The 26153-nt window shown below is 47.8% G+C and overlaps 7 protein-coding genes across 8 annotated transcripts; 1 reads left to right on the forward strand and 6 right to left on the reverse strand.

Moving 5' to 3' along the window:
- Positions 1–961: 961 nt before the first annotated feature.
- Positions 962–3624, reverse strand: BDBG_08330 (uncharacterized protein; the record flags this gene model as incomplete). Its single annotated transcript, XM_002621253.2, has 3 exons — positions 962–2969; positions 3044–3393; positions 3508–3624. The coding sequence occupies 3 exons, from the start codon at positions 3622–3624 to the stop codon at positions 962–964; spliced, it is 2475 nt and encodes an 824-aa protein (XP_002621299.2).
- A 969-nt stretch (positions 3625–4593) lies between these two features.
- Positions 4594–7331, reverse strand: BDBG_08331 (pH signal transduction protein PalH; the record flags this gene model as incomplete). The annotated part of the gene is made up of 2 exons (XM_002621254.2): positions 4594–7151; positions 7247–7331. 2 exons carry the CDS (start codon positions 7329–7331, stop codon positions 4594–4596), a joined length of 2643 nt encoding a protein of 880 aa, XP_002621300.2.
- Positions 7332–8262: 931 nt separating this feature from the next.
- BDBG_08332 lies at positions 8263–12156 on the reverse strand. Of its 2 annotated transcripts, none has more exons than XM_002621255.2 (4): positions 11079–12156; positions 10668–10917; positions 9545–10583; positions 8263–9418 (listed from the first exon to the last, which is right to left on the reverse strand). In XM_002621255.2, the coding sequence occupies exons 3-4, from the start codon at positions 10401–10403 to the stop codon at positions 9204–9206; spliced, it is 1074 nt and encodes a 357-aa protein (XP_002621301.1). In that variant the 5' UTR covers positions 10404–10583; positions 10668–10917; positions 11079–12156; the 3' UTR covers positions 8263–9203. The 2 variants fall into 2 exon arrangements, with proteins under 2 accessions (XP_002621301.1, XP_031580692.1); XM_031723513.1 differs by having other exon boundaries at positions 9545–10600.
- A 794-nt stretch (positions 12157–12950) lies between these two features.
- Positions 12951–18736, reverse strand: BDBG_08334 (Cullin binding protein CanA). The gene is made up of 5 exons (XM_031723514.1): positions 18282–18736; positions 17873–18189; positions 14717–17750; positions 14315–14653; positions 12951–14235 (listed from the first exon to the last, which is right to left on the reverse strand). The coding sequence occupies exons 2-5, from the start codon at positions 18103–18105 to the stop codon at positions 13819–13821; spliced, it is 4023 nt and encodes a 1340-aa protein (XP_031580693.1). The 5' UTR covers positions 18106–18189; positions 18282–18736; the 3' UTR covers positions 12951–13818.
- Positions 18673–20058, forward strand: BDBG_08335 (uncharacterized protein). The gene is made up of 2 exons (XM_002621258.2): positions 18673–19206; positions 19391–20058. Exons 1-2 carry the CDS (start codon positions 19049–19051, stop codon positions 19755–19757), a joined length of 525 nt encoding a protein of 174 aa, XP_002621304.1. The 5' UTR covers positions 18673–19048; the 3' UTR covers positions 19758–20058.
- A 1465-nt stretch (positions 20059–21523) lies between these two features.
- Positions 21524–23111, reverse strand: BDBG_08336 (longevity-assurance protein 1; the record flags this gene model as incomplete). The annotated part of the gene is made up of 3 exons (XM_002621259.2): positions 21524–22051; positions 22136–22876; positions 23004–23111. The coding sequence occupies 3 exons, from the start codon at positions 23109–23111 to the stop codon at positions 21524–21526; spliced, it is 1377 nt and encodes a 458-aa protein (XP_002621305.2).
- A 687-nt stretch (positions 23112–23798) lies between these two features.
- BDBG_08337 (uncharacterized protein) lies at positions 23799–25911 on the reverse strand (the record flags this gene model as incomplete). Its single annotated transcript, XM_002621260.2, has 2 exons — positions 23799–25792; positions 25863–25911. The coding sequence occupies 2 exons, from the start codon at positions 25909–25911 to the stop codon at positions 23799–23801; spliced, it is 2043 nt and encodes a 680-aa protein (XP_002621306.1).
- Positions 25912–26153: the final 242 nt, after the last annotated feature.

The following is a 26153-nucleotide window of genomic DNA, read 5'->3' on the forward strand; positions in this document are numbered from 1 at the left end:
TGAGTGATTCTGATTCTGGTTCCCGAATTGGATTTCTGTACATTGATATTATTCTCTATCTATTATATACTTTCTTGACATATAACAAACAGTACTTAACTATGCTTATTACATTCTACTACTCCCCAGCCCTCCCTAATCTTAATTGTTTACCTCCTCAGAGCATAGCTTTTTGTTTCTTCTCCTTTCCTTTTATTTTTATTTTTTATTTTTTTTATTTTTTTTATTTTTCTATTTTTCTATTTTTTCCCCCTTCATTTTGGCGAAGAATGATCTTGCTATTGTCGTTTGATTCTTGTTCATTGATCGGCGAATCGGCAAATTAGTTCAGGTAGATGCATATATATACTGACGATCTCCGCCTTCATCCATCTATCCATCTATATATCTACATATATATATATATATATATATATGCATATGTATAATAACCACTATTGCATTCAGCTTTAATTTCAATTGGGTTTCACATCAGCTCTATTCGTCCTCATTCTCGTAACAGGATGGGATGGATGGTCTGGCAGGTATGACAGAGGCCACACTTCATCCAATCCGAAAAAGTGAATCAAGATCCGGCTGGTATGGCACATGGACTCTATGTATGATGGTAATTTTCTTGAATTAAAATAAAATTATCAATTGCCTGTTTTCAAGTTTTGGACTGGCTATGTATCCTGTATTCTTTTGTTTTGTGGATAAATCAAGCTATTTATCTCTGAACAGCGCGTTGAAGGCTCAACTGTTAAGGGAGAAAGAAATTTTATTATTTTTGAAGAAAAAGAAAAAGTCAAACTGACACCGTGGATATATATATATACCTGTTCGCCATCTCAAAAACACCAGCAACCCAAATCCCAAAATCCCATCAGATAATAAAACCGGGACAAGATAAAACTCATACAATTCCCTTCCTCCAGTATACTTATATATATATATATACGTCAACATATATATATATCCATCAGATTTCCTGAACATCCAGCCCCCAAATTTCCCAATGTTTCAGCACATCCCACCCAACCCGCTTGAGCCGACGCCGGTAGAGCACATCTCCCTCTCCGACTTGCCCCTTGTTTATGCAATTTACCACGTTCCCGAGGGCAATACCTGAAACCGCGTTGTCTTTGCCTGGGAATGTATATGCGTGGCTGGGCTGGGATGGAGGTGCGGGTTGCTGTACTCCATTGGCTGGTACCGGGGGAGGGTGCGGAGGTTTGGAGCTGTAGTAGCCCTGGAGCTGGGCTTGGACGTGGGAGTCGGTGGGCGGGGTGGCGGCTGTTGTTGCCATTGTCGAGACGGAGGAGGCTCTGGATGGGGTGGTTGGGAATTGTGGATTTGAGGTTATTGTTGTTGTTGTGGAGGTGGAGGTGGAGGTGGAGATGATTGGAGTAGAAGGGGATGAGAGCGTATTTTGATTGGGATTGGGATTGATATTGATATGCGGATTGAGAGTGTGTTTGGGAATTTTATCGTTATTATCGCTACTGTGGCCGTCGCTATCTGATAGCCGTTTCCGCTTTCCTAGCGGGGATACAGGAGAAGGAGTTGGATGGTATATATTTGATGCCTGCTGAGGTCGCACAACGCCATCAGGCGGAGAGATTTTCACACCCAGCGGTTGATTATTTGAAATAGCATCTACCGCATAATGGTATTTCAATTCAATTGCATTTTCGTCTATCAAGAGGATTGCTTGGGTAGCCTCGGATGCAGGAATGGTATACAATTCACCCAACTCCCATGCTTTCCAGCCAAGGCCGATTATTTGTAGTGTTCCGAAAACTTCCATGTCTGCGAGTGTCACGCCCATTGCTTCGTTATGGATGCGGTCATCCATATCAACCACTTCAGCGATGGTGCGTGGATTAATTTCTGGCGTTTGTGGCGCATTGGCGTTGACAGCCCCATTTGACGGTGAGGTATGGTTGCCATTTGAGTCTGAAGCGGAGTAAGGAGTCGGGATAAGCAGTCTAAGTGCAACAAGTTTTCGTAAAAATGGGAGGAGTAAGCTGAGCGTTTCCATGCTGGACATCTCAGTTGCTAGAGCAAGCTGTTCTAACTGCGGACTTGCGCGTACAAGGCGTGCAATTTGGGGAGGAGTTAGAATCCATCTGGAAGGGAGGAGGAGGTGTCTAAGCGAGGACCCAAGGCTAGTTGTTATTTCTTGAATAAATGGGTCGCGAAGGTGGGGTGGAAAATTAGATCTAGTCTGTGCTGAGTCCGGTCTGAAGTTGATGATATGTACCATAGCGCTGGGGGTTCCGCTATTAGCTGAACCTGATCTCCTCCGCCCGACAGACGAAGAATCCGGCGTCAGAATCGAGGAAGACTGCGAGGAGTTTCGTGGGCTGTTAATGTAATCCCCTGGGCTCCGGATACCATTCACCAGATATAACCTTTCCAAGGCTTTGAGGTAGCTGAGGTATTCGCAAACTCTTTTGTCCATACGGTCAAGTCGCATGGACTTTATATTCAGCGCGAAATTCGGCGTCGGCCAGCTATATTCCACGAAGGACATTGTATCAGCCCCGCTGGTAGGTGTTGTCAGCACAGTAATTTCTTCGAGCATGGAATAATCAACGCCAGACATGATTTCCTCCCTATGGAGCGCGTATAGGTTATGGAATGCAATCTTTCTGAGCTTCAGTGGCGATTTAGCAACAATGCACTTGCGAAAATAGTCAGAAAGCTGGACGCTCGCCTCCTGCGCCTCCCGCATCCGGGGAGACCAGTGTAGCCTCAGCTCCCGCAGCTTTTTGCTTTGATGTAGCAAAGTAGATATGTCGTCGGGGTAACAAAGGGGATCAATATCCGTAACCTTCAGAGAACGTAGATGAGGCATCGCAGGAAGAATAGCAGTTGGCCGAGGATGCCGGCTCGATGGAAACCGTACTGTTAAAGACTTCAGCTTAGGAAGCTGAGCAAGACCCTGATAAACCGTCTCCAACATTTTCGTATTTAGCTCCCAGCTATTTTTCCCAATCAGCCTATCGACATTCCCTGTTCCTCCTTTTGGCGTTCGACGCCGGATAGGACAGCATACCTGACTGATTCTAACCCAGGCATCTTATCCACCGCCGCCCTCACCACGATACTGAGCATCATCGAAGAATCCGGCACTCTCCCTACTCTCGCATGCTCCTCCAACTCATTCTCCCTCCACTCACCCCGCAGGGTCAGAGACCGGACTAGCCCACCCACATTTCGACTCATAGCCGCATTGAGGGCCATGGAAAATGGGCTAGCACTGCCGCATCCCTCCACATATTCGTCGCGGTACCGGATTTTATCGTACGAAGTGAGCGTGAGGTCTTTGTAAAGTTGTGGGAGCGCCATGTAGTTCAAAACTCGACATGTACAACAGAGGCGTGCGAGGTCTGCAACATCGTCTAGCTGGGGGTGAGATTAAAGATATTTTTCAGATTTAGCAAAGAATAGGCCTCGATGGCTAAAAGAAGGTGGGAAGGGAAATTCGCAACCAAAGAACAACAGCATATAGGTACTTACATTCGCCAGGAGCATGGCAATAATATTCAAAGGCAGTGTCAAAAGCCCAGCTCGCTGACGGGCAAGGGCGAGGTCCCCCCCAGCAGCTGCAAACATGTTTGCATGGACGTTCGACATCTTCTAGCGACGGAGCTCATGGAGATCGTTCGCAGTCAGTGGGTCGAGATGGACGCGTGCACCAAATCCCGCCTTCTCACTCACAGCTGGAGGAGGTGATGGGAAATGGTGGTTGATGCTGTGGTCGTTCGATGTTTGCCTTGGTTTCGGAGAGATTTGGTTGGCCGATATTTTGCGGTCAAAAAGGCAGGCTGCAATGGATGATGTAATGGAGGCCAACCGGACCCGGTCTCACACCCCGGCTGGGATCGCGCGGCGTTCATCCAGTAGGTAGCACGATCAGAATTATATTTCATACCATCGCATGAGGGTCTCGTTCTTCGTGCGCCTGTCTTAAACACTTCGCAGGAAGTTAATGCCTTTTCAGTCTATTCCAAAAATTGAAATTAAAATTGAAAAATGAAAGTAAATAAACAAAAACAAAAATAAAAATAAAAAATACAAAATACAAATACAAATACAAATAAAACCCTATGCCTATTGAGTGGTGCTAAATAAATATCATGGAGAAAATAAATATATGTGCATATATATATAGCAAAAAATAACCTAATGACCCAAGATCTAATGATAAATTATCCATCCAAAAGTATCCAGCAGAGGCCAGCCCTTAACCCAATCCCTAAAAGAGAAGCCCAAGACACCCCCCAAAAATGCCGTACACCGCACATGTATATACCCCAATTGTTGTAAAGATTTGCCCACCAAGAAGTTCACATCCAAAACGAAAACTCCGCGCTAAAGTGCAAAAGCAGATAAAGCGTCATAAGACAACAACAGAAAGGCGCTCGCTAACCTCAGAAGTAAACTCCGGCCGAAGAGCGAAATTTCACACGGCTAGGTACGAACGAGGGCGGGCCATATTATATATTGGCCCGAATTTTAATATATATATTTTTTCTTTTTTTGTTTGGTTTGTTTTTAATTCTCTGCTTCCCAAGAACCTATGTGTAGCACATAGTGTCAATGTCAGCTCTGGGTTCCAAGATCCGGATCGCTGGGGTTACAATGCCCATCTCGGTCGTGACTAGGGCCTGAAAAGGAAATATTTCGACGAGTCACGGGGCGGACAGAAGATGACGATGGAGCCATTGGCTCTGTCGCAGCAGGCGTATGAAGTTCCTCACCATCCTGTGGTGGTAACGCAAGAGAGGGAGCATGTTGAGAGGAAGAGGTGGACTCAGAAGAAGCAACATCACCGCCACCATCTGGGGACGACGAAGACGACCACTGCTCCCGTACCGTCTGAATAATTGCATCTTCCTCTTCTGTCACCATGGACACTTCGGGCGTCGAAAAGACCCGTCGTCCGAGCCCGCCAGCCCAGTCGTGCGAATGAGGGGAGGAATGCGACCGAAGTCCTTGTGCTGAAGATAGTAAGTTTAGCAAAGTGGCATCCGTCGGAACAGACAATGGGGACGTCGCGTCTAATGCCAATGTAGTAGTGGATCTACGATGCTCGTTCGAAGGTCCAACTTGGGGTGTTTCTGTCATTGGTCCGGGTCGACTTGACGGGCCATCTCCAGTTGATGACCTGTCCAACGGCTCGATGCTTCGCCCATTGACCAAGTCTCTAGCCTGCGTTGATGACTCTATAGTAGGTCGTGACCATGTCCTTGATAATCTCGATGGTGCTGGAATTACCATGACTGGGAGATTAGAGTTGTTTCGCATATCGTGCTGGTCATCATCGGCTGATGTCTCTTGTTCTCCATCGGACCTGCTAGGTGACTGGTCCTGGGACCCCCTTGGTGGTGCAGGAATGACGGTGACGGGCAGGGGTGCTTCAGGGTCCTTCTCGCTCGACAATTTACCTTTGTCCCAGGGCCGGTAGGCTAGGATCGTGTCAAACCTAGATTTCAGATTCCACGTTTTATCATTCGCACTACTATCGTTTGCGGAGCTAGCCGTACGCGAGCCCGATTGCAAAGTGTCCGTCACTTTTGCCTGAGCTGTTGCTACTTGCGTCGGTGGAGAAGCGCGTCTTTCCTTAAATGGGTTATTTAGCACTATCCACCTGAATCCTGAGTTCACTACCGGTATTGTCGGGGAATAGTTATGGAGATCTCTATTGATAGGAGCTGGTGGGTTAGCAGGGGCCGAAAACGCCTTTGAACGATCTTCATCTGGCGAACAATCCATTCCTGCTGAAGTAAGGCTTCCAACGGAGTGGTACCGGACTCGGTAAACTGTGCTTGCAGCACTGACAGTATCCGTTCGACTGACAGGGGTTGCCGTATTTGGGGGAGGCGTGGGATGGACATCGTCACTCCTATTAGCAGATACGCCATTTGGTGCTGTAGCTGCCGTGACCTTTGACTTCCTGGTCCTTCTCCGGGCTTTAGGTAAGCGGCTCTGGAACGTTACTCGAGTCTTCAGCGGTCGATGGGTTAGACCCATAACGCCTCCCCATCTTGAACCAGAACTTGCACTTCCTCCATCATCATATTTATCGTTATGCGAACCGGGCCAATCGACCTCCTGGGATGGAGTAACCTCCAGCATTTCGTCGCCGTCAAAAATCTCTCGCCCTAGAATCCCATCTTTCCTCTCGTCTCTTTCAAGTGCCTCAATGCGTTCGACCCACTCCCAAACAACCACACTCGCCGCTGCTGCCCCAACCCAGCGAATATACTCACCCCAGCCGGCAACGTTAGGTTTCGAAAGATCTAATACAAAGAAAACAATAGGGATAACAACTGAAACGAGAGATAACAGAGCCACCAGGCAAATGTTGCGCATTTTGGGATGGAAGAAAGCAAAGCGATGTTTAGAGAGGCCGTAAAAAATAACCCAGGCAGCGTACAATAAACTTAAAGATAGATCGAAGAGGTAATTGAGAGCTGGTATGGCCTCAACAATATGACTAGGTCGGATCGCAGCGGATGGACGGCCGAGAAAGCTGTTGAGAATACTGAATATTACATCCAGCACTATCAACGCAAAACCTGTCCATTTGATGATTACCTTTTCCTTATGGCGTGGAAACAAGCGAATCAAAGTCTGGACCTGCGCAAGCCAAAGAAAAGTGCTCGAAATAACGCGGACGACGCGAATCTCAACACCGCCAACAACTTCTTCCGTCAGTGCGCTCGAGTCCATGTATCCTCGATCATATTGCTCTTTGGCAACACGGAAGGAGTCCGCCGTCGCAATGGTAAGGGATATTGCAGTGGTAATGGCAGCCACTTTCTGTAACCACGGCCGACCACCAACCCCGATTACGGACGAGCTTCCATACGAGCCACTTAACCGTCTACGCCGGCCCAGGAAGCTCCCACCACCTCGACCACCGATGAAGAACGTGCGAGGGGTTATGAACAGGATGATGACGAGAAGGTAACTGATAACTGTGGCTGTAGCAATGACATACATCTGCGGAGAGGTGGAGGCGTAGAATGGTTCATCCATGTCAGCAATTGAGGTTGGATTGTCGAGGGTGATGATCGGCACATCCGTGCATGACTGTTTGAAGATGGCATTTTCCGTTAAGGTAATAGTGAGTGTATCGTTAATGATGATGGTTCCTATAAATACAAGCAAGACCATGAGAACCAATACGTGAAAATATCATCATCTGAGCTGGTAAATAAGGAAGGTTGGTCTGCTCTCTTTCACCTACCTCCTTTGCCCAATTTGGTAGACGGGCAAACCGGGTCAGAGCGGTCTGACTCATTGCGAGCCAGCAACCACCCTACAAAACTCATAACGTCCAGTGCCCGCAGTCCGCGGCGTTGTTCTCGAGTGCCATCCACACATCCGGGATGGCTTTTGGTGCAAAGAGCAGATCAGGCGATGGTTGGTGAAAGCGAGGGGTTTATCGGTATCCCGCGGTTTATAGCCCTTCCAATCCCACCCAGCGCTCTGTTATATACCAATTTCCCGTCTCCGCCAAAAGTCTTTTATGCCAGTGATGGTGGAAAGGGATCGTTCGCGCAGCGCTGATTCCAATGCCGTTGGGGCTGGATGGGAGGATGAGGAGGTTTTGGATTAGGACCAACAGCCACGACCAGGCTTGTTCTCGCGCGTCTGTGTATATCTGGGGAACACAGGTGCGACTTGGTATTCCAACCGCCTGTAGGGGCAAAGCAAGATAAGGCGATACGCTGGTAGCCACTAGAAATGAGCGTTTTAGGTAGCGTAGCGGTAGTGAAACTATTGCGGCCAGCCGAAACGAAATAATCTGTTGGTTCACATGTGTAAGATAAGGAATAAACATTCATCAGAGAAAAAGAAAAAGGCGCGAGAGCAAAGAACGGGAGAAAGTTAGGAGGAGTCTCTGTAGTTCGCAGCAGATATGGGTTTACCTGGTGGGCAGCAGGGGGGGGGGTTAGACGGAGATGTCCCCAGGTCGATGTTCTAGTCCCGAATAGGCATCTGTGGATCCTGCGGCTCATGGGTGTTTAGTCAGCCTTGGGTACACGGGATCACCGAGTAATCGCCAGTTTAGGTTAGTGCCATCAATAGAAACCCAGTACAGCCAATAGAATGTCGCAAAAGTCGCCCGCCAGTGGATCCTTCGATAATTTAAGGTTTACAAAGCTTATAATGCCAAGACATAGTGTCCAGGATCTTGGCATTTCTTAAGGCCATTTTGCTCTCCAGGCGCGGATAGCTACAGGCCTGGCCATTATTATTTGATAAATGGACCAATGCTGAGAACTAAATTGGCCTAGTGCGCTTCAAAGCTGAGTTGGCGCTGCAACTGAAAAAGGGTGACGATGATTGCCAAAGTGTCCTAATAGACAAATCTATTATACATATTTCCACGTAGCCAAGAAGTGGTACAGAGACCAAGATGATGGTAACTTTGATAACGAGGAGGAGAGAAAGAGATAAAAGAAAAAAGGAAAGGAACATACAGTCATTAGATAAAGAGTGCATGTGTTAATGCCAAAGTAAGTAAAGAACTGGTTCCATTAGGAGTTAGGAATGAGAATAGCCTTTGAAATATGCAATGGTGCAAAATCTGGGTCCCCCGGATAAACAATATTGTAAGGAAAAAGGGACTTGGCGACCGATGACCATAAAAGGGTGAAAATATACTCTCGTCTAAAGTAAGGAATATGAGGAAAAGCGAAAAAGAATAGAATAGCCTTCAGCGTGGATCCGTGGTTATTACTCGACCAGGGGTACGGGTGGAAGCTAAATAAAACATTATACATGAACCAAAAATTGTTTAAAAGGAAAAAAGCCAATAAAAGGGGGAAGAATAATCTGTTGAAAAGTAGTTCCAAACTGGAATAAGGGGGTATCTGATGGAGATCAATAAATTCAAACTTGTGTTCGTTTCAATCATCTGGGGTGGGTATGGTAGTTAGTAATTAATTTAAGTGCCGGAAAGATCTAGGAAAATTGAGAAGATGTGTCGGATAAATGGGCCAGCGTAAAGAGACACGAGGTGACGGGGATAAACTGTAGCAAAAAGTCGGCCGTTATATAAAATTTTTGGTTTCTATGATAGGCTGGTATCGATCGGGCCTTGGATGGGGGAATAGGAGAGGAACAATCGTGATATCAAGGACTATCGGTATGGTACGCGATCTTAGATTTCGAAGCGCTAAAGATGGAGAAGTCAATCACCGCGGCGGCGGACTGAAGGTCATATGGCTAGGCGGAAGGTATGGTGTTGACACGCTCTCTCGGACGCCTTCTTCTCTCGTCTTGATTTCTCTCTCGTCTTGGATGAGTGTGCAGCATGTACAGCATGTCGCTCGAACGCAGTCTGATGGAATGCTGCCAGGGATTCCGTACGCACGGCGTATGCGGGAGTGTTGAACTGATGCTAACAACCCTGTTTGATGTTTTTCTCTGGTTAGTTCTATGGGATGGCTGGGGTATAACGGGGAATTTGAGGGTATGGTATGAGAGGTCATAAAAAGGAACTGTGAGAGAAGCGCAGAGTGGAGCAGATACATACATTGGCATCCACAGAGCAGAGCCATCGCAGTACAAGACGCATTGCATGTTTCATAGCCAAGTAAATTCGTAGGATCCTTTCGGTCTGACTTTCTGTTCAGTCGGTACTGTGTTCGGCCATACAGAATACATGGACAAAAGAGTCCCAAGCAGCAGGTGCCTATATCCGAGCAGTCGCAAAGCCCATAGTTCCATGTATCGCCTTTCAATCGTTGAGTTGGATGCGGCACTTGGCCAGGGAAATGGCTCAAATCGTAGGTGTCCGGTATTGTAATTGGGGTCATGGGGTAAGAAGGCTTGATAGATTTAGGTCCGGGTTTGGTGAAAGAAGTATGTGATTCCAGTGGATTGGTGTCGGGCAGGATAGCCATGTCCTTTTCCCGTCGTTCTTGTTCCTGGGCGGCTGAAAGGGGCTTGTTTGCGAACTGGTCGTGTGACGGTAAGACGGCGATGCTGGGAGGGGGCTGAGGAAACGGCGCGACTTTCGAGTCGCGAGGGGCAATTGTCGTATGCTCTGGATTACTATCTGCGTATGGAGCAAACTGTGCCGGGTGCTCTGATAATGGCGGAGCTGTTTGTGTGTGAGCGTGCAGGGAGGCGGATTTCTCGGGCACATCGTGATGCACAATCGTCGGCATATTCGACGATGAGCGGGTATGAGCGTAGTGATCGAGCGGTGGCGGTAGAGGCTGGTCTGCCACATTCACAGGCAGCGAGGGATGTCTCTGCTGCTGATCTTGTGGGGGAAATGTCGGCGCATGGAACTCAGCTGGAGTGTTTAGGTACGAATACCGGTTGCGGGCGTTCTGAGGCTCATAATTATTATTATCCGCAATAAGAACCTGCACTTGCGGCCTCATGCTGTACGGCGCTGGTTTGTCAAGAAGAAACAACAACGATCACAACAATCACGGCACAAAAGAACAAGGATATGTTCACCAGCGACACCTGGAAGCAGGGGGGCCTCCGTGGTATTCGCTGAACTTGCTGTTTCACTGGCGGTACCCCAGGAGATATACATGCATTCAGCTACGATAGCCCTGGAAGAGGTCAGTCTCTGGTGGTTGCAAGGGGCATCGTCAGCGCTTCGTGATACAGATGTGGAATGGCGGTTATATACATACTCAAAATCTCGATATCCGCGACCCTGTGGCAATTGCGAATGATGGAAAGGCTGATCAAGAGCTGGAACAGAAAATCAAGCAACAGAAGCTCGAACAACCGCCACGGCCTCGAAAAGGGTTGGCAGTTGCTAGTTAGCTCGCTCTCTCCTACGCTACGTCTACGGAGTAGATCAACAGCCTAACAAGGATCGGGATCAACAGCTCTCGACAGCAGAACGAGGCTCGCTGTGTTTGTCCGATCGGTTTGGGTCTGATGGGGGCTGAGTTAAAAATAATAACAACACTGCACGAGAGGGAAAACATGAAGGGAACACATGCACACGGTATCAAAAGGGTTCGATGTCTCAAGTGGTCAAGTTGGGGGCGCTTTTGAAAGCTTTGAAAAGAATCGGGAGTCCGGCTTCAATTTACCATTAATAATTATCTGTCTTTCTCCGCTCCATTCTCCTTGTCAAGAAACTTGCACCAATGGTTGGTTTATTGGCCTGGGGCACTCTGCACAAGACGAGTCTTGTAGACATGGCTCTGTCCGGGGAATGGACGGCTTCTCCCGAGCCACCCACCCCCCTCCCCTCTGCAGAGGAGCAAGCAACCCCCGGCTTGGAGATTCGTGAGCGAGCCATTATTATTTGACGAATCGCCGCCTGCAAGCCATCTGTTGGTGCTGGCTGTGGGGTGGCCACTTGCGGCCACAACAGTCACAGCAAAAACGGTGACGCCTCAGCCAGTTAGTTATAAGTTTAGCCGCTGTGGTTGGCTCTCCTGGCCCCTCGCAGTTTGGTACGCCCCAAGCAAGGATGCGACGAAGTTCCTGTGCCTCATATATTGGAGGGGAGGGGTGTTGTGCGAAGAGTTTTGAACAGATACCTTCGTAAGCTAATATCTAGGCATGGCATATGGCAAGCAGTGGTAAAATATATAAAAACCCCATCACCAGAGCCTGAATCCACAGGCTCGAATGATCGCCTATCCTATCTATTCAAGTGGTGAGTCCTTTGCTGCTGGCTCTTATGCGCCCAAAGGCCTAAATACAGGAGCGCCTTAAATCGGCATCTCATCTCTCAAAGAATAATTCTTGTTAACCGCCTGCCAAGCGACGAACATTCGATTCATCACCATCAAAGAACCATGGGGCCCGCACGGATGGCGAAATATTGTGCATATTCCCGATATAAACAGAAGAATCTCCGAGACATGGCTTCTCCAGCAACTGACGAGGGGGAGCTGTGGTGTTTATCACAATGTCTTGGTAAACCGCTCCCCGCCCGGCCTTTCAAAGGAAATCAAGAGACCTTAGAGACCGGATTATTTAAACAAGGGTGGCAAACCTGGGTGAACCACGATGGCGGGAGCTAGGGGGAGAGATGCTCTCCCTACTCCCTACTCCGTACAGAGGAAACAGAACAATGACAGGGGGGTCATGCGATCCCCGTCCGGCGATGATTCGATAATGCGCGCGTGTGCTTTGAGGGTGTTTTGGTGATTGAAGTCAGAACTAAGGCAGAAGAACTAAGGCAGAACTAACGCGGTTCTTTCACGCTTTATTCAAAGCTTCATTCGTGCCTATGATTGCCCTGCCCATACTCCCGGCACACGGGCGAACTGTCATCGCATCACAAAGCCAAGGGGGGCCTCCCGTTGAAAATGGTTTACCGTAAGACATACTTCTTGTCACCTTCCACAGCCCTAGACACACACACACACACTGAATCTCAATATCTCGTCCACCGTGAGACTATATCTACGGCTCTTCTCTACCGACTAGTAGACAATCTGACCCCAGGAAATATATATAACTGGAGCAACCTGGGAACCCCTTTGACAAAATAAACAAGTTTTCAATCATCAACCTACCTGCCAGCCAGGGGAAGCGCCCCGCTTGCACTTTAAGGATTTGCTGCATTTTTCATTTGGTTCTGAATGAAGTCCATGCATGCGTTCTGTGCTCACTACAAACAAACCATCATTCCTCTTATCATCGTCGTTTTTGCTACATGATTTCCAGGAGGCATCAGAGTAACCCATAATGATACTCCAACTGTACCGTCTACCACCACAAGTCTGTCACTTCTTTTAACGTCTTCTCATACCAATTGGCGAATATCTCTTATGGCTGCGGCGCCCTTTAGCGCCCACAATGTCCAGTGATTGCCTTTCAAATGTGTACGTCAAAAGGGTTGTGTCTTCTCGCCTCCAACATGGAGTACGTGCGCTCGATTTTGCGGCAAAACATACCAAATTGAAACATGTCAGTTTGTCCAGATTGACAACGATACCATCCATGCAGACCTCAACCTGGCTAATAAATGTGTTGATACACAATGGTAGGTTATCTGGGTTTTGCTTAATTGGGGGTTCGCGGGTTGGCACCCTAAGTATTAGGAATATACCAAGGCATGTTAACTAACTACATGGTGTTCAAATGGCGACTTTGGGCTGGAGACGATGGAAAAGATTGTTCCCTCAATATCCTGTTGAACTTGTAAGTTGGACGGGTATTTCAAACCAATACCCTATACAGAGGCTATCTCTTCTGATCCGTATTTTTACTGTACGAAGTGTTTTAAACTATCCAATGGTAAGCGGTTAGTTCCCTAATTCCATGACTTGACCGTTCGCGTTTCCTTTCTTTTGGAAACATATCCCTATGAATACCAGTCGTCCTGCTGAGATTCTTTGGCGACACGGTCACTGGCTGCTAAGGGATGATACCCCAATTCTGAATCTTCAATGGAGGCGTGCTTCAAGTATGAGTGATAAGTGCTGAAATTAACCGCCAGAGAGAGAGTGTTCAGAGTGTTCAGGGTGGGGTGGAGAAGTTTGATTTTTCTAGTTAAAAACACGGAGTGGAAAGCAGAAACCAAAAACCGCGACAGCAATAGTTCATTACGTGCATACCCTCATTTCCTGTTCAGTTCACGTATAATTGTATCTCTCAACGGCTAGAAGAGGCGAGAAAACGAATAATGGGATCGGGTGACGGAAAGACCTTGGTAGCCTTCATCAAGCCCAATATTTTTCGTCTTGTTCCAGCAGGTGGTCATTCACCCCCCTCTACCTCCCCCAATCTCATGAGGCAAAAAAAGAAAGTCTCGCAAAGAGACAATGGACGCATCGCAAACAAAACCTAGCCAGGCAAATTCAACCTATCCTACCCATCATTCGCCAAAGACCTAATCAATAGCGCAAACTCCTTCCCTACCCACTCCACATACGACTTCCATGCACGGTGATCCCCAGATGTCTCCGCGGTCGGGAACGCCTTCTGCAACTCCCGCGTAATCTTCAATACCCCCAGCGACGCACCCTGCGCCTTCTCAAGTTCCTGCTTAACTGCGTTTTCCTTCGGTTTAGTTGAGAGGACCTTGCGCAATGGTGCACTGAGGTCGTCGAGGCGGGCGCGAGTCTCATCCGGTGCGAGCGTAATTAGTTTAGAGATCATTAGGTTGGATATGGTGCGGATGTCCTGCTCGTCTCCGATGCCGGTGATGATTCGGTCGAAGATTTCGGAGATGTTCATGGTGTTGAAGGCTATTTCTAGACATGCGTAGAGCGTTTCGTAGGCGCTCTATTTTTGTGGTTCGAAGTTGTTAGCAGAGTAAGTTGGGATATAAAGTAATTTTTGCTCCTGGGGTGATTCCGCTCACCTTTCGAACTTCTAGACCATCATCGACTCTATGTCTAAAGGGGCCCATTTGAACTTCCCTGACAAGTGTAGGGTTGATTAGGGTATCGTTGATAACTGCGGGTAAGATTTTGTTGAGATGTGGGACGATGAGGTTAGTCTTGTTGTGGATGGCGGAATTCACGGTAGTTAGGGCTAGACGATGATTTCCAAGATCCGTATCGTTCAGCATGGAGACCAACACTGGAATGATCAGTGGGCGCAGGACGTCATTGTAGGCATCGCTAGCGTCGGCAAGGGTGTACCGGAAAGCTGATATGACTGTGCCTCTGATAGCAGGGTTTTCATTTGACAGGTATTCCTAAGAAGAGTATTTGGTTAGTGACAATCGCGTGCATCAACTGCGTTCTGCTGGTTGCTTTACCTGAAGTAAGGGGATATAGGAGGTCGGCTCGATGAGAGCCAATCTTCCAATACACTCCGCGCCCACTGCGCGGTTATCTTCGTCATCAGAAGCTGTGAGGAGTCGCTGCCAAAGGCGTGTGGCAAATGGTGCGACGTCAGGCCGGACACTTTCAGGATGTTGTAGGATCTCCTTTAGAGAATGGAGAAGGAGATACTTTGACGATGTGGACTTCTCCAGACCTTCTAGGATAACTGGGAGATATGTTTTGATATTGCTCGCGCCAGCATTTCCAAGGGCGATGGCAGCGGAGAGCCGTACTTTGTCAGACTTGGAATTGAAATTCGAGATAAAAGTTTCGGGAACTAAGGGACACGCAGATCCCATACGAAGGCCAACTTCTCCCAAGACAGCGAGAGCAAGACATTTGCGTTGAGTGTCTTGCGCCGTTTGAAGTTCTGTCAGGAAGTCTTCCATTTTGACTCCAATCTTTGGACCGCCATATACAAGTAGTGTTCCAATGGTTCTTCCGACAACAGCAGGGTCTCCATTGACACCGACATCCCGTAAAAACGCCTGCATAAGTGGAGTTCCCACTCCTTGCTCCCCGATCACTCGGACTAAAAGCAAAAATGCCTTTAGAACTGTTCCCACCAAAGGTGCCTGCACAACAGAACACAAAGCAGCGACGATTCTGCTGTTGATAAGTTGTTGCGCATTGCCAGGAATTACTTTGCCGAGGATAATGAGGGTTGGAGTGAGCAGATGAAGGTCTTCAGTATTGAGAAGAGGTAGGAGAAAGCTGGCCAGTTCTTGTATTGTCTTTTGGTCGTAGAGGGCCCGGGTATGTGGGTTCATTGCAAGACTTTTGAGCGCCTCTAAACAAGAGCCCCGTAGCGCGCGGTCGGATTTCCGAAGCTGGGTTCCAAGCTCCAGTGTCACGTCACGGACCCAGGGAGATGTGACATCGTCAGGGCCACTAGCAAGCAAAGTAATATCATCAATGGCACGAGCTGTTGCAAGCCTTGTTGTTTCGTTTCGCAGGCGTTCGACTAGCAGTGACAAGCCCGCAGCGCGCTGAACGGGTGAGATGAACTTGGACCCCTGTGCTCCGGAAGTGCGACCTAGCAATACGCCAAGGACGTGGATCGCTCGCTGACGAACTTCTAGATCAGAGCTGTTGTCCGCAATTCTCTCAACGATGATGTCGAACAACTTCTCTAACTGCGGCCCAAGGTCATGTTCAGTGGCAGATACGCGAGGTGGCGTCAAGGCCTTCTCGATTTGTTCCACGGCTCCTAGAGCTTCACTTGCAACCCTGTAATTCTTGTCATTCGCCGCGCTAACAACTCCAGGGATTAGCGCAATGAGGAACGGCAGGAGCGCATTGGACGCATGGGTCTCCGAGATCGCAGCAATTAGACTAAGAGTTTCTATCTGCAAGCTGCCAGCGCTGACGGATGATGTACCAGCAGAGACAGAAAAGCCTCCTGATAACGCAGAGGTCTTTAAGGCGTCTGCGATCGGGTCTTCAATCTGCTGTAGGAAATCGTTAAGTCCACCGTACCGAACAAGGGCAAGACTTTTCAATAGTGATATCGCGGCCTGCTTCAATGGTATTGACGCCCGTTTCCATAGCTTGACAATATTCTGGATGATACTAGGAGTCAACTTTGCAATTTCTGCCTGAGGAACCGAATTTGGTGTCGAGGGAATAGTAATTGGTGAACTCATGACAGATGAAGATGCGACCTCCGACTCCAAATCAAACAAGTTAGCATCGCTGTCCTGTCTTCTTCTCTTTCTAGATGTTTTTCCCTTTCCAAAAGCATCGGAAAAGAGTATGTCAGGATTGATCGCGGCTGAGATCTCGCCGGTTTTCCTGACAAGGCAAGTCATGCTAGCAACAACTTCTAGTTTGACTGATTCCTCTCTTTCCCTAGTGAACCTCGCGAGGAGAGCAGGTGCAATTCGTTGATATATAGGGCCGCCCTCTAGGACTTTCACACTATTCGCCTGAGTTGCGATGATTGTGTATAACACCTTGGCAGCGCATCGACGGACCTTCCAGCTCATATCATCTATGTCACTGTATCCCTCTTCCTCTTCAAAGTCATCAAAGGCATCATTGTCGTCATCGGGCTCCTCAGTTGCCCCATCATCACTACCCTCATCCTGCGTCCCACCCATTTCCTCGTCTTCAACTTCAGCTACATTGGGGTCATACTTGAGGTAACGCAACGCAGCGTCTATGGCATCACCGATGTACGGCTGCATTTCATTGCTACAAGATCCAAGTAAAGCCTCCAGCGTTACTAGGGCCGTTTCGCGTAATTCGTCTTCTTCCGGGTCGTGCTCTCCTGTATCCGACTCACCGTCTCGCATTTCATTCAGTTCTTGTTCGCTGACAGCTGAGAGCACAAAGGGGGCCAATGTCTTCAAATAAGGGCCGAATTTGGCAGGGATTGATCTAGCCAACGCTGCTATTGTCCCAATGAGATGTCGACGGTGGATTGATGTGAGGTGTGATGATCGAAAGCTTTCTATCAGTGTTGAAACGAACTTGCTGAGCTGCGCATCGGAGAAGTGTGCCAAGAGACCTGAGATGGCCGTCAACGCCCGTTTTATTACCACCGTTCCCGCGTTATCATTTTCAACAATAGCCATCACTGTCTCCTCCAGAGAAACTAGCTCCCTCTCGTTGAGCATCGGGCCAAAATTCTTCACAACTTCGATCAACACATCGAGGGCTTCGCTGCTGTATCCCTTTTCAGGATCATTTGCCAACATTCCCTTCACCGTAGATTGCCCATTAGCTGCCACGGTTTCTTCTACAAGCCTTGGAATCAAAACCTTGGATACTGCCATGTATCCTGCCTGGGATTCTCGAGAAGGAGGGGCGCCGGGATCCGGACGAGGCAAAGCTGCCAGGATGATTCTAAGTGCGGTATTGGGTACGGAGGTATCAATGGTCTGAGAGGCCGTCATGTAAGTGAGTTTGTCGATTAGGGGTGTTACTATTTCCGGAGGAAGGCGAGTGACAAGTGGTTTTAGGCTGCGTAAAGAGGTAGGAAGAAGAGAGTCATTTTTAGTCACCAAAGCTGCACTCCAAAAAAGAAATAGCATGTAGGGTGGTTTTGTTCTCCCCCGCTTCCTTTCTAGTTCAATTAGACATACCATTTCAATGCCTGGTTTTGCACCTCGCCATGTTGATCCTCGAGGGCTTTCAGCAGACCCTCCACTAGCCTTGAACATGAATGGACATCCTGGGACAGGTAGGCGGAGTTGGCTTGTTCGATGGTGGTCAACAAGTCGTTGAGGGACATGTAGCGGATATCCGGGTCAGGATCTGTCAGCTTTCCAAGCAGAGCGTTCAAACTCTGCTGGATCGTTTGTCTATCATATGCCATGGTGTTCTGTTCCCTGCGGTAAGGGGGGAGGGTGGGGTAATCAATCACTCTGGTAGTCGGCCGGATTGATGTAAGTAGTAGATGCTATCAGTGAAGGAATGTGTTAATATCCTCACAGTACGGTCGCTTGAGTACTGAGATCTACCTGGATCCAGAATTGGAGCGAGAGAACATACAGATTGAAAGCTGTGTTGCGTTGGGTGGAGGCAACGAGGGTTACCAAGTTAGCTCTGGAGCTATATGCAAATCCACATAATGTCAGGCAGCAAAGTGGGGGAAAGGAACCGGTATGGCAAGGTTGCCAGACGCTGCTGACCAGACTAGAAAATCAGCAAAAGAACCGCGCGGATGACTGTGTACAAAGAGAAGTCTTCTCTTTCTGCGTTGGAGTTGTATGTGTTGTTGGGATGGGGAGTCTTTTAGATTGTATGTAGATCAAAGAGTCCCCGCGGTTGACTAGGGCGGCGGAGAGAAGTATACAGAAGTAACACGTCTGTAACTGGTTGTAAGCCTTATTTAATTAACTAGACACAGTTAATTTTTATTATCCAGGTTCTACTTTTCTATCTTAATCTTATCCAAAATAACAACATCTTGCCAACAAACAGTCCGAATCCCCTCGTTTCTTCAACCATCCCTCTCAACCTCCCAGCCTCCCTCGCTCAAAAATACCTGGAAATACCTTTCCAGTCACGTGTTCCCATGATCGGAACCTCACAGCCCAAGGTAACGTCAGAATCGCCAAGACTTGTTTATTTACCAAACGGGGAACTTTCCACCTCCAGCCGCTTCCATTTTCTCACTCCGTCGGTCTTGCTCGTATCAATCAAGCCCGCAAGAAACATCCCAATTGCACCCCCAATTGCACCCCCAATTATATACCCAATTGCATCTCAATTGCAGTCGAACCACTCCAACAACGTCTCTCCTCCAGTTGCCCATCATGGTTCTCCCTCGCTCCACCCTCTTCCGCACACTGTTCACTGCCCAGCAGTCTACGAGAATAGCCGGGTCCCGAGCTTCGTCCCGGGTTTGGCAACAGGCCACAAGAAGATACGCGTCTGGCGGTAGTGAATTCAAGAAAAACAGCGACTTGCCATGGTATGTCCTATATGTATATCTTCTACAATTGAATGGCCAAAAAGCAAAGCAAATGGCCATTCAATTTCGGGGAGGGGGGAAAATCTTAAATCCAGTCCCTGCTCTCATATACGGACTGCATCTATTTCGCCGGTACACAGAAGCGCTAACCATGTGCCGCGCGAGATCATTACCATTATTTTAGGATAATTGGCTCCGTTGGAATCACAGTGCCTGCCGCCTACTACCTCCTTGCCGACACCCCAAAGAACCCCGCCCACGCTGAAGTATATGTGCCCACTCCCAAGGGCTCCGAAGAGCCCCATGTATCAGAAAAGCAGGCTACAAAGGAAGCTGAAGAAGAGGAAGAAACGGGCAAGACTGAGCCAGAACACGACTCTGCTCCTTCGCAAAGAGAATCGGATCAATCCGTACGCGGCAGCGAGGCGGAACCTGAGGAACCTGAGGAGAAATCCACTGCTTCCGAGTCCGTGAAGACTGCTGAGCAGGGCGAGTCTGCATCGTCAGCTCCTGCGGAGGATATTGAGTCTGAGAAGAAAGAAGTACATTAAAATGTTAATCTTATTGTCTCTGTTATAGTTTCCATAGGCAATTCCAATATATGTACAAATATGTAGAAATGTCTCTCCCATTCTGTATATGCTCATAAAGCACCTATGTATCTAATCCCTCCACACACTACAATGTAACTTCAACTCGCTCACACTATAATTTAAGAAATAAAAGTAATAATTTCACTGAGAAATATATTATTTTAAAATTACTCATTTTTTATAAGGAAAGAAATATTTACTCAATCAGTTAAATCAGCTGAATAGAATATTTTATTTATTTTATTTTCACAGTACTAAAATCTGAATAAATACTGAGTAGTGATTACATTTATTTATTCTTTAAATTAGAAAGTAATATATTATTGATGAATATATTATAAATGTGTATATAATGTGTTTTCACTCTTATTAATCATTAATAATATCTGAAAGAAAAAAGAAACACTGTCAGCAGTGCAGCACAATAAGAGAAAGAGTTGTTTTAAATGAAATTCAGTATAAGCACGAGCAGTCAACACATGTAACTGTAACAGAAGAGAAATTGAACTGGCCTTGCATTATAATGCTGAGAAAAGAGAGAAAAATAGTCAGTATTATAAAGCAATAAGAAGAAAATTTTTATATCTTGATACAATAGTGTAAGATATCATTGATGAGATAATAAATTATTAAATCAAGAATGAGAGAATGATCAAGAAGAACAGACAGAGAATAATTCATTTGAAAAACAAGTAAATTATGAAGATTCAGTGAATATCAAGAGTCAATTGTAAAGGCAACAAGAACTCAGCTACTGTTTACAACTGAAAAGCAATAGAGAATGAATGAGCAAACAAGACTGTCAGTGAGTTCAATTGAGTGTGTGAAATTGCAGTGACACAGCAACAAACACAGTATAGCAAGACAGAATGATGAAAAAGTGAGAGAGAGAGAGAAAGAGCAGCAAAGATGAGTCTTTTATATTGAAGAGCAGTGAGAGGAGATTACATGACAGTGTATCAGAGTGTCAAACCTAGACAGGCAAAACTAACTGCATCAAGTAATTCACAGGTCCCCTGTTTACATTATACATATATACAGATACATGGTTAGTAGTAAAACAGTATTCCGAACCGAAAGAGGAAAAAAAAGAAAGGAAACTCTCCCTCTCACCACAGAGAAAGAAAGGAAGGAGAGCAATAGACAAAAGCAAAAACGCTAAGTTGACGGAAATCATAACAAGGGAGGGAGGGATATGGGGGATAGAGAAGGGATGGGAAGGGGAAGAGAAGACGAATCATTAAATAATTACATGATATAGTTAGAATGCCAGACTTCATCCTGTATACCCAACCTGGGGTTTTCCCCACCGCGCTCCCTCCATTTCACACCTGTTCATTACCTGCCTTTCTCACAAATATTTAATAGGAAAACAGACATTAATAAATATGTGTATGGGTTAAACAAAGACAGAAAGGAAAGAAAAGAAGAAGACGAAAAAGAAAAGAAAAATCTACCGTCACCAATGCAAATGCAAAAAAGTAACAAGCATAATCGCGGAAAACAAAACACATTCGTTCAGCAGGGGCGCGAAAGGGGTATTTCTTCTCTTTGATTTATCCTGCAGAACAACATATCGTATCCCCTGGGGAATGCATGACAATCATCACTGCATATCCAGATCGGTTACCATGGCCAAGCCGAAAAACCGCACTCTTTCAACAATGCATACGGGAGAGGTTTTGTGGGAGGTAGAGACAAGGCCCATCTCACAACCCCACTACTTATAATTGCGACGAATCTCCATTAGCCGCATCGTTCTCCTTCTGCTTCGCCGTCCTCCTCGTAACACGTACTCCCTCCGCGACAGCGGTGCCATTCTTATTCGTCATAGCCGAGCTGACAGCTCCATCTCCAGCTCCAGTTGCAGCAATTTTGTCTCCAATTTGAGCATCTTTGGGAGGCGTGGACTGTTCCTCCAGCTCCTCCTCGTCCTCATCGTCACTCCGTTCGTCCTTCTTCACATCGCTGAGGACGTAGTTCTTCGCGATGCGGAGGATCAGGAACAGCCACAGTAGGTTGATGGCTTGGAGTGCGCTTAGCAGGCCAAAGGTAATAACTTGACTAAGACGGCATTTATACTGTTGGGTTTCCCAATTGAGCTCGAAGGGCCCGACGGTTTGAAATTCAGTGAGAACGGCCCAGAGGATGCGGAGATTGAGGTAATGGCGCATGTATATCCAGATGCAGATGAAGGTAAGGAAGTATGGGCCGATGATGGCGGAGTCCAGGTAATTGAGAGTTTTGGAGGTCTAAAATAGTGGTGAAAATTGTTAGTCCAAAAAGATATAAAATATATATATAAAAGTTAGAACAAAAAAGAAATAAGGACATACCGCAATGAAGAAGTCCGAAACATCATGAGTGATATACACGGCCAAGCCAATATGAGTGAAATGGAAGCGGTAACTGAGCCCAATAAGCGCCAGGGTAATAATATGATGCGCGACCAGCTCCCTGAAATCCTTCCTGGGCTTCTCCAGCATCAGAAGCAGCACAATCGCCTGCTGCGCCCAGTAACTCGCCTCGAGCAGGTAGTACGCCTTGAAATCCGCCGTGTGCATCTTATGCGGGAACCCTTCAAACATCGCCGTCGTGTTAAAGTACCAGAGATCCGTCTTGCTCATGACGTAGAGCCCAAACGGGCCGAAAAACGCAAAATAGATCGCCGTGTACACCTGCTCCATGAAGCGCGCCATCTTGCCCTTGCCCTTGATCCCGCAGTATACACCCCACGGCCGAATGATGCGCTGCATGATGAATTCGCGCGTGAATGACAGAACGATCGTGTAGAAGCCGACGAAGGCCAGATCCTTTTTGCCCTTGCCGTACATGATGGGTCCATCGGGGGTTTCAGGGGAGTTCGGGTATGAGAGGAGGATAGCGGCATGGGCTGGGTTGGATTCCGTCGGGTTCACTATGTATACGGCGAGGATGATGAGGATTAGGACGAGCGGTGTCAGCCAGGTGTGTTTGAGGGAGATGTCTTTCCATCGTCGGAAGAAGGACCGCGCCCGACGTCGCTTCGAGTGTGATTTTCCGCTCTTCTCGGACGCTCCACGCTGTGTTTGCCGCGCCTGTCATTAGATTAGTAAAACACGAAGCGGACGATAGAGAATTTTCAATTGGGGGGGCATTTTTCAATGTTGAACAAGGGGGCGATGAAGAGAAAATGCTTTGCGGGGAATCCGTGGACACACATACCGAAGGAGGCTCAGGGGAAGTGAAAGAATTCATGGTTGACATGGCCGGGGCTCCGGTATCTCCTCTGATATCTGCACCGAGATTACTGGATTTCCGTGGTCGCGTCATCGAAGCCGACTACTTCCAAGGAAGAAAAAAGAAAAAGAAATAGGAAAAAAGGGGAAGAAGGGGAAACGGAGAAAGGACGTGTGGAATGTGGAGGCGGATTGACCAAAGGATCGAAAATCCCGTTCCCTCTGTTTTTTGGCCCGTCACGACCCACAAGAAGCCGCTAACGTCTTGGAACTTCCTCGGGGCGTTCTTGGCCTTTGTTTTTTTCGGGCTCGTTTTTGATCTTTTGACTTTTGTTTTTTAGTTCCCGAGATCAGCCCTTCCCCCAGCAGAACACACAAACACGGGCGCAGATGTCCACAGACAGCGGGAGACAGCGGCGAGGGTAGACAGAGGCGAATTTGATTGACTAGAACGTCGAGAAGGGATCGGAAGATGCTCGTGTAGAGCAATGAGAGTATAACTGCTTCCTGTACCTACCTGTCTATCTTGCTCGGTCAATCAAATAATTAGTTATATCCCTAATTATATCCTTGTCCATTTTCGCGGTGGTTCAGGGGCTTTCGGAGACAAAGTTGTTCCGTGTCCGGCCGTTGGCCGTCACGTGGAAATGGCTTTAACTAAACTCTATGTATGTATATGAAGTTTCTATACATTCGAATGAGATAATATCTGGACAAAGAAACCAAAACAACAACAAAACTGAAAACGAAAGCGAGCTTCACTCCAGTCCCCTGCCCCACGCTACACCAGCTTAACAGTAGGGAGTTCTGCCATATGCAACCTCGCTCCTCCATATGGCACTAAATTGATCTCGAAAGGCCTCCCAATACACTCCCGCTGCCCTACCAAGGGGGGCTCCGGCGCATACCCACGCTCCTTGGGCTCTGTCAACTCCCACTTGATCTCGCACACCATCGCCGAAATCGAAGTCGGTGTCTCCTTTTCCGCCCAGAGAGGGTTAGGTAGACGACTTACGTTGTTGGGTGCATCAGAAGCGGGTGCCAGCCCGTTGAAGCGGACTGTCGATGGATCAATCGCCAGCCCCCATTTCGAGGTTGGTTTCATCGTGTATTCCTGAGCATTGTTCGGTGCGCCGGGGTAATTGGTCTTCACGCTGTTGATTTGTGCGTCGATTGGGAGGGAGTAGAGGAGCGCTCCGTGGTAAATTGCGACAGTGTCGTTGGCACGCGGCTCGACGCGGACTGCGGTCGCAAAGGAGACGATGACTACATGTTTCCCTGGAGTTAAGTCGACGTCGTGCATTCCTGTCGCTGGGTTTGGCTGCAACAGAGAACCTGGAGCGCCATCAATGGACACCGAGGACTCGACGTTGTTTGCCCACAGAGGAACCCTGAAAGAAAATGTAAACTGCCCCCCTGCGTCGACCCTGTAGTACAATACATTCTCGAATGGATAGTTTGTTTCGCATCTGATATTTGCTTTAGTCCCCGACCTTGTTCTGGTTTGAACCTCAGCTGGCCCAAGTAGCGCATGCGCAATGCCAACCTCGCCGTTCCGCACGAACATGCCGGACACGAATTTGGGATATCCTTGATGGTGGTTGACAGTACAGCAGGGGTAATTAGGCTGTAGGCCAAACGTTTGCGCTCGAGATCCAACGTTAAACCACGGTGTAGGGTTGACTTCGTGGGAGACGGGCTGGTTGATCTGAGCTATGTACTGGTGAGCCCACCAGTCCGGGGTCACCATGACAGGAAGCGCGTTGAAGGCTGCTAGTTCGCATCTGTCTGCAAAGTCCCGATCTCCAATAGACTGGTAGAGGTAACTGAGCGAGTACATTGACTCGACAACAGAGCACAACTCCGTGCCTCGCACTGGGCTTAAACCTACGAGTCGCTCATCCGCAATGATACCCCCAGACGGGCCACCATGATAAAGGAACGTCCAATTAACGCCCCTCCGAGCAGACTCCAACAGAGCGTCGTCATGTGTAAACCTCCTGATAACTGCACCAGCCTTTAAGCCCTGTCCAGCATTGACCCCATGCACGAAATGATATAACCTGTCAGTCTCCTTTCGAGGCATAGTATCAAGATCTACCTTGATATAATTTTCCTCAGAGAACCACCAAGACCAGTCATGTCCTCCTTTCCTGAAAAACTCCATACATTCAAACAATTTGCCGGCATTCTCCCTGGGATCGGTCTCATAAAGCCACTGCAGAGCTAATATCATATCCGCCGCCCGAGATCGGCCCCACTGCTCATTGAAATCATCACCCTCGTGCCAAACCAACCCTTGCAAATTGTTAGACAGCATCGAATGCATCAACTGAACAAACTTGTGCATCGCATTCAAAATCCTTTCTGCCTCAGGAGTGCCAGCCTGCGCTTCTACCATTTGCGCAAACCCCAAGAAGATAGGATACCTAGCCCAAAAGTTCCTTCGGGGCACTGTAGTTTCGGGCCCCAGCCAGCCATCCGGCTGTTGGTTGGTGAGTATGTAGTCTGCTGCCTTCCGGACCTGCTCGAGCAGTCGCTTATCCTGGGTCTGGTAGGCGAGCGGAACCAGTCCGTTGAACCAGTAGGGCATAGCCTCGTTGAGGTTGCTGTACTCGCGGGTCCCGCCCAGCCAGGGATTGTCGCGGACAATTTGGTAAAATTCAAACTCATGGCCTGCGAGGCCGTTGGCCATCAGCGTCAACTGATCACTCAGCCAGCCTAGCGGCTTGATTGCACCCAGCGGGAGCGGTTCGAAGACAAAAGGTAGCAGACCTGTAAACAATATTAGTAGGGAAGCCTATCCTAAGAGCCATGATACATAACATGAGTCGCTGGAACGCACCGCATGTTTCATTTTGATTACCCATGTTGTTATTCCCGTCGCTATCCATGATGATTCTCTGGTCCTCAGACCTAGCGATGTCCACACTCGGCCTGTAATCTACTTCCCCAGTTACCAGGAGAGAAAACAAGAGCAGCAAGACATGGGGAATATATAGGTATTTGAAAAATAATGGAAAAGCCGTTGAATTAGAGGCCATGTCGCTTTCTGGTCACTCTGTGTTTATCTCTGCTCTTGTCTTTCTCCTTAGTCTTCTCCCTCTTCCTATTCCTCCTCTTCTCTTCCTCCCCC

The sequence above is a fragment of the Blastomyces gilchristii genome (assembly GCF_000003855.2).
Source record: "Blastomyces gilchristii SLH14081 genomic scaffold supercont1.23, whole genome shotgun sequence".
In the NCBI taxonomy this organism is placed as follows: Eukaryota; Fungi; Ascomycota; class Eurotiomycetes; order Onygenales; family Ajellomycetaceae; genus Blastomyces; species Blastomyces gilchristii.